At 36.4% G+C, this 18,301-nt stretch overlaps 1 protein-coding gene across 1 annotated transcript in view; it reads left to right on the plus strand.

Moving 5' to 3' along the window:
- The window catches only part of ADAMTS19 (ADAM metallopeptidase with thrombospondin type 1 motif 19), a 238,253-nt gene that overhangs the window by 126,292 nt on the left and 93,660 nt on the right, over positions 1–18,301 (plus strand). The window contains exons 9-10 of the mRNA XM_049649122.1: positions 6,986–7,126; positions 8,570–8,720. Coding sequence (XP_049505079.1) covers positions 6,986–7,126; positions 8,570–8,720 — 292 coding nt within the window. The remainder of the gene's footprint in view (positions 1–6,985; positions 7,127–8,569; positions 8,721–18,301) is intronic.

Raw genomic sequence — 18,301 nt, forward strand, 5'->3', positions numbered from 1 at the left:
TTCAAACTTAATTATTCTCTAATTAATACTCTTTGACCCACTCAAATTGGTAATGGCCACATGTAACCACGTTGTTCTCTTTAACCACATTCTACCCTCTAGGATTCCCTACAGCAAAAGTCACAAGTATCTTCCTGTGGTACACGTGCCTTGGTTAAGGTTAGAAACTACTCAGTGGGCAGGTGATAGGGAAAACTTATTAGAGAAGGGGACTGGGGCTGGAATTCTTGTCGTGCCAGGTACTCACTGAATAAACTTTAGGCAAGTCAATGTGTCTGTGCTAATTTTCTTCATCCCTACAATTTGGATAAGTTTGCCTTTCAAGGTTCACTGTTGGATTGTTCATGCTTTAATTGCATGGCACAGTGGTTAACACATAATACAGAGTGAATGAATAATAATAATAATAATCAGTAGTGGTATATTTATTTTTATGAATGCTTTAATGTACAAAGGAGATTTTCAGCTTCCATGGGTCATACATCTCTCTGTTCATTCAGGGAGTGATTTCATATCCTTTAGAATTCTTACTGGATTGGCAGGAAGTGAACATATTATGGAGACCCTTATAGACCACTGACACAGCTTTTGTATTTGATACTTTATTTAGACAATGATACCAGTTAGAGTAATAAGTAGTTTGTCCAAGTTAATAATCATAATGGGACTTTAGCCAGTATAGATGTGGCAGCATTTCCACACACCCAGATTCTCTCCAAACGTAGGTTTGGATGTCAGAGTGAGTAGGTGGAAGAGGGAAAAAATCACCCAGCTAATGAATGGTCTTACAGGAATTGGCTTTCTGTTTGTATTTCTCTAATGTATCTTGGCAAATGTGTGGTCCAGAGTCAGGCAAGCAGCTTTTCTCAAACAGATCACCTACAGATCTTTCAGGCTTACGGTTTCCCTAAATCAGTAAGAAGTCATATTAGTTTCAACTTGCTGTCACATTTGCAGAATATTTAGTTGCTTCTCTGATACTGTATCAGTGGCTAGGTCTGTAGACATTTATTTGATAAGGTATTGAACTAAATATATCAAGGAATTAAAATATGTTCTTCAAACACTTAAATTCTAGATGGTGCTAAATTCACTAAAAATAGAAGGTAGTTCTGATACGTATACATGCCCTATATTTAAAAGCCACAGAAGTTAAGAACCATGGGAAATATATGCTAGAATTTATTGAAGAGTCTCTTATGCAGGGAGATGGTCTTAAAATGGGGGTTGCATTTGTAATTATAGACAATCTGGGGAAAGCATTCTGATAGGAGGGAATTATACAAAATGATAGGCTGGAATTAAGTGTTCCTGTGAAAATTAGATTGAAGTAAGTTTACAGATTATTTGAAAAATAAGATAAAAATCTTGGATTTTTGTCATATAGGTCAGTACTTTTTAGAATTTTGAGTAAGAATCATCTAGAAAATGACTTGAAATAGTTTCTTAGGCCTTATCTCTAAATACTCTTGTTCAATCAGTTGAGGCAGGATACAGAATTCTGCATTTTAACTAACCCAACATCAGCATCCCTAGGTTTCTTTTTAAATTTTTAAATGTTTTATTTATTTTTGAGACAGAGACAGACACCATGAATGGGGGGAGGAGCAGAGAGAGAGGGAGACACAGAATCGAAAAGAGGCTCCAGGCTCTGAGCTGTGAGCCCAGAGCCTGACGCAGGTCTTGAACCCATGAACCGTGATGAGATCATGACCTGAGCCGAAGTCGGATGCCCAACCGACTGAGCAACCCAGGTGCCCCAACATCCCTAGGTTTCTGATGCACATAGTTCATTATTCACATTTTCAGTGTCGCTGGTTGCCAAGGAATATTAAAATATTTTGCCTAGGAAACTAGGTTTTTGTATTAATGTATTCATAACAAACTAAATTCATTAAAGCATGGTTTAATAAAGCAAAGAGTTAAGGGGCACAAGGTCAGTCAGGCAGACATGACAAGAGTCCAGAATTCAAGAGGATCAGCCCTGGTCTTCATTGGTATAACTAGCTGTGGAAAGGGAGGGGGGGGTAGGAGAGCTTTAAGGAATACAGAGCTAGCAGGGTCCAGGCATGCGTTAGCTTCCTAAGGCAAGGATAGTGTGTCCTAACCCCAGGAGAGAATAAACTCCTTGAGGGTAGGAACTGAATCTTTCTCATTTTTATGACCCCAGCTCAGTACAGCATGCAGCAAATACTGTGTTCCCAAGTGTTTGTTCATTTGCTAGATGAAGCTGCCTCATATGCACAGCAAGGTCAAAAGTAATCCCTGTTTTTGTACCTCTGCTTTTTAGAACATTTTTGACATTGTTGCTGTCTGCCTTTACACGGTCTTTGGACGTCCAATAGAAGTACATATTTCGCTGTTTTGTGACAACTGACAGTTAAATAATTAAAATTATTCAAAATATAAAAAGTAATAAAAATACTTTGTACTCCCCCCCCCCACCGTGAGCACACAGCCGCTAAGTTACTCCAAATAAGATGTAGCCACGGAATTGTAGGAAATTGTTATTTTGTGGAAATATACTTCCACTTAGACATTAGGACAGTTTGTTTCTTTTTTCAAATAAAATTTTCTATATAATATAGAACTTCTAGTGGGAAATAATACATCATGTGAAATATTTAATATATTGAGCACAAAAAATTTAGTCTTCTAAAGAATTACTGTTTACAAATCTGACCCTTTCCAAATTATGCAAAAAATGTGAGTGAATTCATAAATGTTCTCTTCTCTAACTCTTTAAACATCAAAAGGGACCATCTTCAAAATCCAAATGTTTCTCCAGCTTTCCGCAGGATATCACAAAACTTCCTGGCAGTGACTTTTAAACAAGTTGAGAAGTTTTATAAGATAAAAATATTTTTTCAGTTGACTTGACAACCATGTACAATGTTAGTAGAGAGTTTATTTGCCCTAGGCTCTTTGTCAAAATGAATTTAAACTGAGATTATTAAAATGTAGCTCAGTTGCAGAAGTATGAGGAGAGGTGTTGCTAATGTCTTACTTCAAGAATGTTCTCCATACATTGCACACGACTTGGTTTTAGAACTGTATACATAGAGGTGCATTTCTGCTAACAGGAGACATTTAAAATTATTCATAAAACAAAAAAGATTTTATGCATTTATGTAGAGTTTTGATTCAGAAAGAGATGCATTATAGTTGGTTGTTTGGAGAGCTTTCTGACCATCAGATTGCCTGGGTCTGAGTCCCATCTCCCCAATTAACCTCAGCACCTTCTGCATCTACAGAATAGTCATAATAATAGACACATAATGGAGATATTGTGAGGATTAAGTGATATCATCATTGGAAATGATTATTACAGTGACTGGTACAAAGGTTCACAATTATTTGTTTTCTTTCCAATCTGTAGAATTGGAACTAAGCAGTGTTTCCTGATAGTTCCAGATATGTGGTTAAAAAAAAAAAAAGGCCCTGTCCCAATTTTTTTCTTTAATGATAATCTTTTCTGTTACAAGTTAAACAGCTTTAGGAAAATTTAACTAATGGTAAACAATGGTTGAATCACTAGATCTCTCCATGGCTGTAGCTAATTTCTTACATGAGAATCAAGATCCCAAAAGGATCATCTGGATGAGAGGTTGTAATCTTCCCAATTTGGAAAATCACATTACACCACTTTGGGAAAATGTCCAAATTGCTAACTCTTGGAAGCAAAACCTCTTCTCTCAAATGGACACATTATTTAAGAAGTTTTATTGTTTCTGAAAAAGACCAGTTGCCTTTCAGGAATAATAGCATTTGTGTATGCTTTGCAAGACGGTACCACCACAGATGGAAGAGTTGAGTGTGTTCCATGCGGCAAGTGGCTGTTGATAAAACAGGGTCACCCGGCAACGTGTGCTGTGGCCAGAATCCCTCCCTGGTGGAGGTGAGACAGTGATCCTGGCAAGGGCTGCCTCAGGACTGTACTGTTAGAAACGCATTAAGGGGTTTTAAGCAATTTGTGAGATTCTGCTTTATTTGTAGTTTCTTATTTTAATTAGTTAACATCCAAGCAAAGTAAATTCTTGCCATTATTCTTTACTTGGTTTTCCTTAAAGTCCACAACTTTCACCAAAGTTCACAAAGACAACAAATTACATATAATGATGTTTTTATCTCTTTGTGCTATTTGACAAGTTAGAAGAATAAGATATCTTGGATGTATTGTCCCAATAAAAAGAATAATTATGGGTTGCTACTATATTCTAGACATTGGGTCAGGCATTTTACATCATCATAAGATTTTCCTAACAATCAGTTAAGAAAACGGGGCGCCTGGATGGCTCAGTCGGTTAAGCGGCCGACTTCGGATCAGGTCATGATCTCGCAGTCCATGAATGCAAGCCCAGTGTCGGGCTCTGCGCTGACAGTTCGGAGCCTGGAGCCTGTTTTGGATTCTGTGTCTCCCTCTCTCTGACCCTCCCCCATTCATGCTCTGTCTCTCTCTGTCTCAAAAATAAACGTTAAAAAAAAATTTTTTTTGAAAGAAAGCATTTATTTCTTAATATTATTACTTACTTGTATCTAGTCCCATGAATTAGGGGGAGGGAGACACAGAACTCAAATCTCTTTCAACTTCAACATCTTTTACCCTACCTCCTGGCAATTAAATTGGTCCATAATGACTCCACATCGTCTCTTACTTTTCCTCCCTATCGTCAAAGTATGAAAAACATTTATCTTCCTATTCTCTGTCCATCATCCTATTAATATGTGTTGATACAGAACCTATTTAAAGACATTAATTAGAATAGGAAAGAAAAATATGGTTCAACATGGAGCTGAATTTTTCTGACACTGAAGTATGGAAAATGATATTCAATAAGGTATTTTCGGTTTTATTAGTCTTCTAAGTTAGCAAATGGAGTGAATTCTTAACTCATTATTCTTAACTCATAAATTACTTATTCCGTCCATATCATTTTCTCCTTCCAAAAACATGTTAAATATAACAATTTTAATTCAAAATTTTAATTTATGTCAATGAAAAAGTAGTTGGCCTTGATATTTTTTATTTTGATTTGAGAAAACATAGGTAGTCTAGTTGTGATTTCCCTTAGCAGCCTCTATAATTCTTTTTATAGCATTTTTAAATATAGTGTAGATATTCTTGTTATTCGCTATTTTTATTATGAAAGACTATTTTATCATCTAGATTTTAAAGGGAACACTTGACTATCCTGCCATCATTTCAGACTCAGCCTGGAGAAAAACACATTTCTCCTCTTCCAATTTTTTCAGTATTAACCTTCACTATGAGAATTCGGTAGAGATTATATGAAGATTTTCCTGAAACAGAAGCGATTCTCCGTGGTGACTTGATTCAGTGTTTATGTATGGTTTATAGAATATGATTCCAGTATGCCAGCAGTTCAGAGAGATGAGCCAGTTCCTACCCTCAAGAAGTTGCAGCATTAGCCAGAAGTAAAAATGCATAATGCATTGTTGCCAGTGCGATAACAGTGTGGTTCACAGAATCCTGTGGTAGGACAGAGAGTACACATAGGTGAGATGAAGTTAGTGAAAGAAAACCTCATGAAGGTCATCGACAGTAATCTCGAAGATTAAGTAGAATTTATCCAGGCGAAGACATTGAAGGATAGGCACTTTGGGCAGGGCAGGAGAGGGAATGGAATTCACAGATGCCAAATAGGTAATGGTCAGTCACATGATTCCTGAGCCAGCCTGCTCAGTTCAGACAGCCCCACTTTGACCTTCTCACTGTATAACCTTCGGAAAGTTCATTCTCATCAGCAGACTTGGATTATACTAGTACCTACATCATTGAATCATTTAATTCAGGCTTATAACCCCTCTGTATGGTGCATGACACACAAAAAATTCTAAATAACAATTAATTGTGAAAGAATAAGAAACCACATACTGTTGGGGAAACTAGAAATCATTCGCTGAAAAGAAAATGCCATAAAGGACCTGGAAGAAGATAAAGAGACTTTGTACGATGTTGAAGAGCTGACAGTGCCTTATAGGTAACAGGGAGGCAGATTGTGTTTTAAATAGACTTCCCTGGGGCACAGCAGGAGGAGAAACAGGGAGAATGTTGGTAAAGATTGGAGGCACAGAACGCAATAATGACATAATAATTATTGAGACTAAATACTTAATAATCCTTTGTAATAGTAACAAAGGAATTGAAAGGAAGTGACAGTTGAGACAAATATTTAGGAAGTAGCACTGGCAGAACTTGCCCTCTGACACTTAATAAAATAAAATAGCCTGGGTGGTGATCTGAGAGAAAGGATAAAAGACCTGAAGATTCTTGATTTGGCAGACTGGGTGGCTAGTGAATGCATAAAAGAGACAGTACAGGAATAAATCAAGGCTTGAAAGAGAAAATAATGAGGGCAGTTTCTAGACATATTGAATTTAATATTCTTCTAGTACACCCATTTGGAGGTAAGTCAGCTTTTTAAAGAGTTTCAGCTTGAAGCAATAGATTCAAGATTCGCTAGAAGAAGTAAAGATGGCCAGGAATGTGAAGGTTTCCCAGGGATAGTTTGTGTTTAATGATGAATGGAAGAAGAAAGTCTAATGAAGCAGATGGGGAAAATAATAGTTTTAATGTGGTTTCAGATTTGTTAAAAGCGATGAGTAAAGGATCTCCAGGCAAGAACAAGAATTTAATGTGGTTGAATAGAAACTTTTTATTTCTATATGTTTCATACATACAACTCTGAAAATTTTATCTATAGACCATTTTGAAAATAGGTGACTAAACATGTTATTTGCTAGATTCATTGGGAAATATGTTTCCCTCAGTAAAAATATTTATCTTTAATCTAGATAACAAAATTTCAAAAAAAATCAATCTGATATCTAATTTTATTTTGATTTTTAAAACTAATTTATCTCCCATTAGTTTCAGTATTTATCTGTTATTTAATTGCCTTTATAAATCGTTAAGATATACTTACCTAATGTAATTTTTTATTTTAATTATATTCTGAATCAGCATGGGCATTAATCATGACAATGACCACCCATCATGTGCTGATGGTCTTCATATCATGTCTGGTGAATGGATTAAAGGACAAAATCTTGGTGATGTTTCATGGTCCCGATGTAGCAAGGAAGATTTGGAAAGATTTCTAAGGTACTGAGGTCATTTACTATTGTTGCATTGTCAATGTTTACATGTGCCTGCTTCCTCTACCAGCCAGGGAAGGTGGCACAGTAGAGTGGAAAGGACACCCGATTAGGGATCAAGGCACTCAGTTCTAATGCTGGCCCTTCCACTGACTCAGAGAGTGTGAATTGGAACATATTATTTAACCCATCTGCTTCTTAGTGTCCACATTTTCTAATAAAAGAACGAGCAAGATGATTTGTAAGGTTGGAAAATTAGCTATCACAGTGATTCCTTACCTCTTCGAAATTTCCCAGTGGAAAATATTCTCATTGTTCATCACTCAGCACATCTGTTATCACAAAGAACCTCTTTAACAAAAGCTCCACTCTTCCATTATGATACTTCTAAGCTCTGGATTTTTTTCATTAATACATCATTTTCACCATTATAATAGTTCTCATTCTCTTCTTTCCCACCTTCAACAGAGGGAACAGTTTATGTCTGGTTGGAAAAAGAAGTGAAAAATATTAGTATTGTTCAAATTTTCATTTTAAATCCCTTGTTCTCTAATTATCTCTTTGGTAAATAAATGAACAAGCAGAAACAGTATGAGATACACAGAGCAGTTAGTGAGTGAGAGATGCTTAAAGTATCCAAAAGTCTCACTAAGAAATATAGGAACATTGAGCTAGTTAAATTCACGATACAGATAAATTTTATTCATTTTTCCATACCGTTTAAATTGGCAAGCCTATTTTTTTCTGTTAAATGAATATTAAAATTCGCTAAAATATACTGTTTATTACATTACCATAAGTCTGGTGTGAAATGTATGCAGTACGTTCAGTCATGATAGTGTAGAGACCAGTACATAGAACATGTAATATTGAACATACCACCTCTCTGCAACAGTCACCCTTCGATGTTCCCAAGGAACATGTATGATTTTGTATGGCTGCCTTCACAAGAATCAGAACCATGATAAAATTAAATGTCATCTCATAAATGGAAGTTGTATTACAATGTCAAGTACAAAAATATGTGCAAATACTCACTTGACAATGCCTTCCGTATATTCTTTAAGTCCTCGAACACAATTCATTTCTTACCTTCACGCATTACTTTTGGTCAGGTTACTCTCTGAGTCTGAGCTTCTTAATCTTATAAATATGCAAAGTCATAACCACCTCACAGTATTATGTGGATTAGCTGAGTCAACCCATATGAAAGACCTTAATAAACCAAAACTCATCATGTTCAATATTATTATTATTAGGATTATCTTACATAGTTGTACATAAACGATTCTCACATGTGGAGTGATTTCTATGAGTATTCAGTAGAAGAACTTATAAATAAAAGTAAGAACATATTTTTAACATTCTAAAAATGTTTCCTGTTGCTATGCTAATTATAACAAATTTTTACATTAAATTCAAAATTTTACACATATCTGCGTATTGCCAGGTCAAAGGCCAGTAGCTGCTTGCTACAGACAAATCCCCAGAGTGTCAATTCCGTGATGGTTCCTTCCAAGTTGCCAGGGATGACCTACACTGCTGACGAGCAATGTCAGATTCTCTTTGGGCCATTGGCTTCCTTTTGTCAAGAGATGCAGGTAAGGGTTGTGTCCAGGTGCGAATTTTCAAGTGTATGTTCACATTCATAATTGAGAAGTGTTGATCGGAGGTGGGGAAGATGACTTTATTTTAGCACATGCAGCTCTTTTGAGAGCACCCTAATCTTGGAAAGAAGGATTTTCTAAGAGAAGATTACTTTATTTTTTCCCCCCTGGCACTTTGGAAGTGGTAGAAATAAGATGTAGGCATTTAATCTAAGTCAGGAAGGAATGACCCAAGAATTTCAACTTCAAAAATGGTCCCTGAGTCAGGGAAGTATTTATATTGGGCCATTTCATTGCTTCTCTTTTAAATCTTTTACTTTCATACGTGGTAGGTAACTGGGAGAAAATGTAAGAAAAAGGATATATGAACATGTAATTGTGGAGGAAGAGTTGTATCTTTTAATCCTAAAAATAAAATCTTAAAAATATGTTCTAGAACAAACACTAGAGACTACATTTTTAAATAGTTAAACTAGAGGGAAGGGGTAAATATATGATGGGAAACTTAAGTCTTGTCTATGTATTAGTATTCACATGGCCACTAATTACTCAGATAGGCCAGTTGTACCAGTCTAGAAAATAGGAAGTCTGAAAGATTGAGCAAAATGACGTTAATTGATGTAAGAATTTTAGCTCTTTTTACTTTCCCTTCTTTCTTTTCTCCTTTTTTTCTGCTGCCCATCCCTTAGCTGCTCATCCCTTCCCACCTCTTCCCAACACACACACACACACACACACACACACACACACACACACTTTGTATTGTAGGAATAAACCAATAGTCGTGCTTAGAGTGATTTGGTAGCTGTATTTCATTCTACCTAAGTTTCTGTGATTGCCACAAAGGATTTTTCACTTGTTGAAGATAATGCTGTTTGGATTACTGGCAGCATAATTAAAATCCATTATAAGTCAACAAGTATATGGCATTATGACATATTTTATGCTCTCTCTTCTTTGTAGTTCTTATTAAAGGAGTTGTTCACTTATTATTTTCTTCTCATCCATTCCCCACACTAGTGTGTGAACTCCATGAGAACAGAGAATGTTTCGACAGCGTCTAGTCCAGTGGCTGGCACGTGGTAGGCACTCAGTGAATACTTGACTTAAGATTAAAAGAAGTGGGTGTATGAAGGAGTTGGTGCCGCATTAAATGTGACTTGTCAATGGGCGGCTGGGTGGCTCAGTCAATTAAGCGTCTGACGTCGGCTCCGGTCATGATCTCGCAGTCCGTGAGTTCGAGCCCCATGTCATGCTCTGTGCTGATAGCTCAGAGCCTGGAGCCAGCTTCAGATTCTGTGTCTCCCTCTCTCTCTGCCTCTCCCCCTGTCGCGTCCAGTTTATTTCTCTCTCTCAAAAATATTTCTCTCTCACACAATTAAAAAAATGTGACTTGTCAAAAGATATATCGACCATAATATCCATCTGGCAGTGATGGAGCTCAAAAGGGAATGGCTGGTGTAGGTGTGTAATTGTGACTTGTTCCCAAGGGTTTACATGTAGCACAGCTATGAATCCTTGGAACTTAGCATCAGGTGTGATCACTGCAACAGTAGGAGCTTGGCTTTGTACAGTCTGTCCTTGATACCTCCCTGATGTCATCTACCAACCTCTTGTTCACTCTACACTCATTCAGGACCTTTAGACAATCAAAAAAGTGGGTTACAGTCTTTCTTAAATCTTCATGGCAAAATGAATGTTTTCAGGCACGTACATTTTCATCTGCTGAAATTGGCATTGTTTTGGAAAACAAACTAGGGTGTTCATGGTTACCATTGTAGAAATACTTGGGAGGAAGTTTCAATTCATGTGGTAGAGAGAATTGATAGAGCTGATAAATGGAAGACTTTCATGTTTTATAAAGTACCCCAAGTGTTAGACACTGCAAATGATCAACCACAAGCATGATTTTGGTAAACTTTACATTATTTTCACAAACATTATCTTTAAAAGCTTTTAGAATTTATTTTATATTGTAGTTAGTTAAATTTTCCTAATACCAGTGTACGATATTTCCAACTATAAAATATCTGCCACATAGTACATAAATCATTTATATTTATGATCTAATTTGATTCCCATAAAAAGTATAGTTATTATTCAATTCTATTTTACAGATCAACAATTTAAGGCCTGTAGAAGTTAAGTATTAACAATTAAGTTCTTATACCTATCAAGAAAGAGTGTTAGGTGCAAATCCAAGCAATGGAGTACATTTTAACTGCTATGTTTTATTGCCTCTTGGGGAACTCAACCTTCTTTATGGGTTAAAATCATAGACCATATCCCGTGTTTGGACTCAGTTCATTTCTTCTGCTACTGTGCCTGTATCATCAGGATTAAGAAATATCTTGATTGCTTTTTTTTATTTTTCTAAGCTTTTTGCTCTATTTATATGTTATTTCTCACTAACCTACCTGCATGGATTTTTTTCCATCTCTGAAAATATAAGTGTTTGTTATAGGATTTTAAATCTATGTTTCTCAATGTCCTAGGATGTTGCTTTGTTTTAAGCTGGGCATTTTTCAAGTTAAATTGAGTTTTAGATTTAGGTATTCAGAAATGTTTTCCTTTTTATATATTCAAGCTTTATATGTGTGACGCTTTTATTTATAAAGTCAGTTTTTTCCTTGCTTCCACCTCTGTGTAATATCTATTAAAATTTTTTTTTTAATTTTTTTTAACGTTTATTTATTTTTGAGACAGAGAGAGACAGAGCATGAATGGGGGAGGGTCAGAGAGAGAGGGAGACACAGAATCGGAAGCAGGCTCCAGGCTCTGAGCTGTCAGCACAGAGCCTGACGCGGGGCTTGAACTCACGGACCGTGAGATCATGACCTGAGCCAAAGTCGGACGCTTAACCGACCAAGCCACCCAGGCGCCCCTAAAATTATTTTTAAAATAACACCAAAAAGAATTGGATTGCTGTGGTAGCCAAGGAAAAGCAATACCTCTGAGTCAGGGTTTGATTGGAGAACACTGACTGGAGGGGCGTGGACCCAGTGTTTAACAATGGTTCCACCTCTTATTCATCATGTAGACTTAGTCAAAACTTTTTTCTCTTTAAGATACATTGTATAGAATAAGAAGCTGGACTATGTTATCTTTCCAAGTCTTAGAGCTCAGAGAATGGACTTTTGGGACTCTAAAATAGTTTTCTGATACAACTATTGAAAATCATCATTTCAATTCCAAATTAGTGCAAAGTGTAGTAACCCGATAAATAGTGCCATTGAAGAATTTATTTACAAATTCAGTTACTAATTTGATAAATATTGAATTCCAACTATTTTTCAAGCACATTTCTGTACACTAATAATAGAGCAGGAAATGACGAAGACCTCACCTCTCATGGAGCTTACATTTCTGGTGCAAAAAACAGGCAAAAAGTTTAAAATTATTTCTTATTTTGGAGAGAGAGAGAGAGAGCACTAGCAGGGGAGAGGGGCAGAGGGAGAGAGAGAGAGAGAGAGAGAGAGAGAGAATGCCAAACAGCTCCACACTTAGCACAGAGCCCGATGTGGGGCTTGATCCCACGATCCGGGGATCATGACCTGAGCCAAAAGCAAGAGTCAGACACTAAACCGACTGAGCCACCCAGGCGTCCCTAGGTAAAAACACGTATAAATACATTTTAGCAAATACATTTATAACATGTCAGTTGGTAATAAGTGTTTTGTAGAAATGTAAACCCAGGTAAGAAGGATAAAGAGTAAAAACTAGGAATGAGAGAGTGGGGATGATGTTATTTTATATAGGGTAATCTGGGAAGGCCTCCTGGAGGTGACATTTATTTAGAGATCTGAAGACGGAGAGCAAGCTGTGCATTTATGTCAGGAAGATTATGGAAAGAGAGAAAAAAAAAGCAGAATGCTTTCCCTGGAGTGGAGTTTTAGTCTTTTTTTAAGTTTAAGATGCTCATAGACATCCAAATAGATTTGGAAGTAGGTTCAGGATAGATATTTCTGTGGAAACCTCAACAAGCAGGTGATAATGAAGATGTGATACTAAATGATCACAACAGGAAAGGAGTTAGATAGAAATGAAAAAGTCCTGAGACTGAGAATTTGGTGATTACCATATTTGGAGATGAGGCACATAAGAAAAAAGCAACAATTAAAACTCTGAAGAAGTCTGTTGGTAGGAATGGAACCAAGAGAAAGTAAGATCATGGAGGCTCAGTGAAGACATTTTTCAAAGTGGAAATGATTAGCTGTTCCAAAAGCAGAAGAGGGGAGTAAAAGGAAGTCCGAAAATATGCCGTTGATTTGTTTTTCCCACAGGATTTGGTTCTGTTAGTTGGAGCTCTTTGGAAACACCTGAACATATAGTAAGTGTCAGGAGGAAGAACTTAAAAGTATAAGGAAATAGTTGTAAGTGTAGAATACTGGATAATTTTCCTGGTTAAGCCACACACATACACCTTCAAGTGGATACACATGGAGTCACCATATCAGCCAGTCATCCAGCCTTTGTATAAAACAAGTCTCTTTAGGGGTGCCTAGGTGGCTCAGTTGGTTAAGTGACTGGCTCTTGATTATGGCTCAGATCCTGATCTCAGGGTTTGTGAGACTGAGCCCCACAGCGGCTCTGCGCTGACAGCACGGAGCCTGCTCGAGATTCTTTCTCTCCCTCTCTCTGTCTGTCTCTCCCTCTGCCCCTTCTCCACTCATGCACTTCCTCCCTCCCTCTCTCTCCCTCTCTCTCTCAAAATAAATAAAGTTAAAAAAAAGTCTCTTCAGAAGACAGGCTTCATAACACCAAAGGAGGTCTCTATTAGTCCTTTTTATCACTGTATCTCTAGCACCTAAAAGAGTGCTCAATAAATATTTGTTAAATGAATAAGCAAATCAGCTAAACGATGGAATAAAGATTCTAAATTTTCATTCGTACAGTCAAGTCTTATATCATATGCCAAGATAGCATGAAGATAATCTAAATGTTATTCAGTGTTAACTCAGTGATTACACAAAAACCAGCCTATAAAGATAGTTTATGTTTCACATCTTATATGTGAGTGAATCAGGCATCCTATGAGCATCCCACTTCCAGTCAGTTGTATATAAGTATCACGCTGTCAGAGTGTGGACTCATACCAGCTTTTCAACCTGTGTGTCTGTGGTAGAATCTTAGAGACCACAGCAGTTGGTGCATAGTATTTGAATTAGCCAGGAAATATGTGAGTTATACACAAGCACGAGAGACTCCCAACACTACATTTATGCTGCTCTAATTAGTAATGCAGATTTACCCTTAGGATATAGTAACTTACATGTGCAGAATGTTTAAGGGCATTAGGCGTCTGCTGAGGCATAAAGGCAATGTTTAAAGGCTTGTGAGACAACTTGACCTCCAGCGATACTAGCTCACTTTTCAGACTTAATACGCTGACTTCTTGTTGGTACCTTTAGGCCACCTGGCCTCTTGTGGCTGAGCCAGATCCATAAGAAGCAAGTCAGTCTAGTAGCTTCCTAAAGTCACGAACCCTGGCTCAGACTTCAGAAGCATGGCTGTTTCCCAGGAAACAGTAAGAAATGGCTGCATGAGAATTGCATTTTTTTAAGTGTATTGATTTTGAGAGAGGGAGTGAGTGTGGGAGTGAGTTGGGGAGGGTCAGGGAGGTGGAGAGGGAGAGAGAATCTCAGACAGGCTCCACACTGTCAGTTCAGAGCCTCAGGTGGGGCTCAAACTCACAGACGATGAGATCATGACCTGAGCCAAAGTCAGATGATTAACCAACTGAGCCACTCAGGCCCCCTGAGTTGCATGTTTTGAGTAAGAGGAAGTGTGTTGAAAATTGAAGACCTCCAAGAAACCTAAGGTCTGACTTTGGTTTTGGAGGAGGCACATTGTGAACTGAATGATATACTATATGCATAGTATATCATATAGAAAACTTTCTACTCTGATAAAATCATGTGGTGACAAAAAAAGTAACAAGGAAAGTTCCAGTTTCATATTTCTCTTATATTGAGTTGATATGTCAAAGGCAATGGACTTTCTAAAACCTCTCATGTGATCTAGTGAAGAGGTTGACGTTGAAATGAGGTAACTTACAAAGAATTCTAGAAAACTGAGTGTCTGATTTGGCACTCTGAAATTCCAGAACCAGCAGGAATTTGGACTGAAAAAGACATGGCATGAAATTGCCCTTGATGGCTAGTAATCGTTGTGGCAACTAAGGTAGCATTATTGATAAATGATATTGTCAACATTGATGAAGTTGTAAATTTTAAATCCTTCCTTCCTATGAGATCAATAAAATTATAATTTTAAAATTACCCAGAATTGATTCTAAATGTTTTCCATTCTAATCTAAGTTTCATCTTCCCCTTCAGGCTTCAGCCCTACATAGGCTGTGAGCACATGAGTTTCATGGCAGCTGATTAGACTGCATAATCCAGCTGTTTAATTTCTTTTCATAGAATTCATTTTTTCCTCTTTTTAATTGACACGGGCTTTTATTTTTTAAGCCCCTATCTTTGTAAATTGCCTATCTACATTTTCACCCATTTTCTAGTGTTCTGTTTTTCTTGCCGAATTGCGGGATTTCTTTCTATAATATAGGTGAGAATTACTGCTTACTTATTAATAGTGTGTTATTTGTGTGTTAAGTTTTTACACACTGCCCTTTGTCTTTTAATTTTGAGGTGGACAAATCCATCAAATTTTCTCATTAATCTTGTGTTTTTATTTTTTATTAGTTTCTTTGTTTTTCCATCTTATACACTTTTTTCCCTACTTTAATTTAAAGAATTAACTAATTTAAAGAATTAATTTGAAAATTTAATTTAAAGAACTAAATCCTTATATAGTACATTCATTTCCTTTTAGCTTAAACATTTCTTTAGCACCAGAAACACTTTGGGTTTGTTTTTCCTATTCATGCAGAGAATTTTTAAAAGATAACATTTATTATTTATACCTATTTTTATCACACTGCAAGAAGGTGAAATAGTGTATATGATGTCAGTTCTTTAAAATGTACTGAAGTTTCCTGTTTAATGAAATACAGGGTAAATTTTACTAATTGTTCCATGTGTACTTGAATATGTGTTCTTTAAAGTTTATTATTTGTCGGGAGGTCTAAGATGAAGCGTATTAATAGCATTCAGAATATCTACTTGTTTGCTTATTTTGGTTTGATAGCTCTGTCAGTCGCTGATGGTCATGCACTAAAATACCCAACTCTAACTGTTGATTTATTTATTTCTACCTTTAATTCTGTCACTTGTTTTATTACAACTGACATACATACATACATACATATATATATATATATATATATATATAGTAAAACCTAGGATCTTGAGTAACTTGTTCTTTGAGTGTTCTGCCAGATGAGCAAACATTTCTAATGAATTTTAACTTGATAAATGAGCGAAGTCTTGCAATACAAGTATGATGTGATGTAGAAAGTCACATGATCATAACTGAGCCAATGGTTCTTGAAATTCACTTTGATATACACGTGCTTTGGATTACAAGCATGTTTCCAGAACAAATTATGCTCACAAACCAATGTTGAGTTATATTACTAGGTATATACACACAGTTTTTCATCTGTTTGATCTGATTTATCTTACCCATTTTTTTTATGACTTGTACTTTAAAATCTATTTTGTCTGACATAAAAACTTCACTCCTGGCTAATATTTTCCAAACCTATATCTTCAACCTTTCCAGATATAACTGTAACTCTGGATATGGATATAGAGAGATATGTTCACTAGAGAAAAGCAGTAGCTAGGTTTTATATTTTTCTGTTTAAACAAATGTAATAGTTTTTTTTTGTATTTTTGTCAGCTAATTTAACATTTTTACATTTATTTAAATTCGTTTTATGGGAATTTTTTATTCTGTAAGCCTGTTTTATGTTAGTATTTCATATTTATATTATATTTTTACTCTACTCCTTTACCACTTTCTGTTAGAAAAAACAAAATTTTCTCTGCATTCAATAGTTGTACATTCTTTGTGCATTTTTATGGATGTCAGTAATTAGTTTTTCTCTCATGGTAAATAGTATTCCACTGGTAGATAATCTATTGTCTTTATTACCTCATCTCTTAGTAAACATCTGGAATGTTAGCTATTATGAGTAAGGCTACTCTGATTATTGTGAATGATTATTTGTGTGGACATGTTTTGTTCTGCAATATGAATAAATTAAGACATTATATATTAATACATTAATTTACAAACTGTAGCCTGGTGACTGGCTGCCTATTTTTGTAAATAAAGGTTTACTAGAACACAGTCATTCCTATTTGTTCATATCTTCTCTTTGGCCACCTTCAGGTACAGTGACAGTGTTGAATAGTTGCAACGGAGACCATATGGTCCATAAGCCTACAATATATACTCTTTGGCACTTTACAGAAAAAGTTTGCTGACCTCTGTTGTAGGTACTCTGAATTCTGTTATATTCCTCTAAAGAATGTCTCTTCTCCCCACTCACCCACTATGCCCTCCCAGCCCCCCGCCCAGAGAATTAAGTATTAGATTGAAACTGGAAACTTTGTCTTACCTCCTGTGGATAACAAACAGCTCATATCTTCAGTCAGTTCACTTTTTCCGTATCTGGGCTATATGGAGTGTGGTCTCTGTATGTGTGTGTCAAGTGCCAGCTGAAGACAGGCTTCTCTTTCTTCCTTTTGAGATTGTCCTTTCAGTTTTTGGCAGCTTCTACCCCCGCAGCTTTTGTCTTTACAAATCTAAAAAGACAGCATGCTCTTCATGGTTGCTTTAGCCTTTTAGTGTCAGGCCATGACCACAGCCTACTGTCAGATCAAAGCTGCAAAGATGGTAAATGCAACTTGTACCAATCCCTTCAGCTCCCCTAAATGGTTCACCTACCTTTGTTTATTCTCCAGAACTACCATGAAATTGTTTTTTGTATTCTGTCCACAATTTATGGTTGTGATCTACAGGATGGTTGGTCTTTGGGGAACTTTACAGAAGGAGAATCTTTTTATCCTATGTCTCTCTTTCATACTAGGAACTTTGGGATCATTTTTCTTTCAAATACTTCAAATAGTTCCTTTTTACTTTGCACTCTTTTCTTTGGGGCTTCATTAACTACGTACTGACAGTTATCCTTTCTCTAATTTTTTTTTTTTTTACTCCTTAACTGTTTTTAACACTCTCTGATATGTTCTGTTGAGGAGTCCTTTGCAGCTTGCTGCTTCAATTGTTGACTGGGCGACTGGGCATGGACTACATTTCTCTCCGTGTCTCTTACTCAACTCTGCCACTAACAATCTTGAAGTATGTGGAGTAGGGGAGGTAAAAGAGAAAACATCAAGCTTATTCAACTACTAGTGGCCAAATCTTCTCTGTGAAAGGATAGTTTTTGAGATGTATATAAGTTGATTTCTAGTATTGTTTCCCACTGTGAGGAAGTTGTATAACGTTGGCTAAAATCCAGTTATTGTTGCTTTCCATAGTCAACATTTATTTAGACTTATCCTCATTTTTATCAGTCTCTTTGCTCACCATTGTTTTTCAGTCCTTTCCTATGAGATCATATTCCTTCTTGAAATACATCATTTAGAAGGTCCTTTTGAGAAGAT

The sequence above is a fragment of the Panthera uncia genome, assembly GCF_023721935.1.
Source record: "Panthera uncia isolate 11264 chromosome A1 unlocalized genomic scaffold, Puncia_PCG_1.0 HiC_scaffold_17, whole genome shotgun sequence".
Taxonomy (NCBI): Eukaryota; Metazoa; Chordata; class Mammalia; order Carnivora; family Felidae; genus Panthera; species Panthera uncia.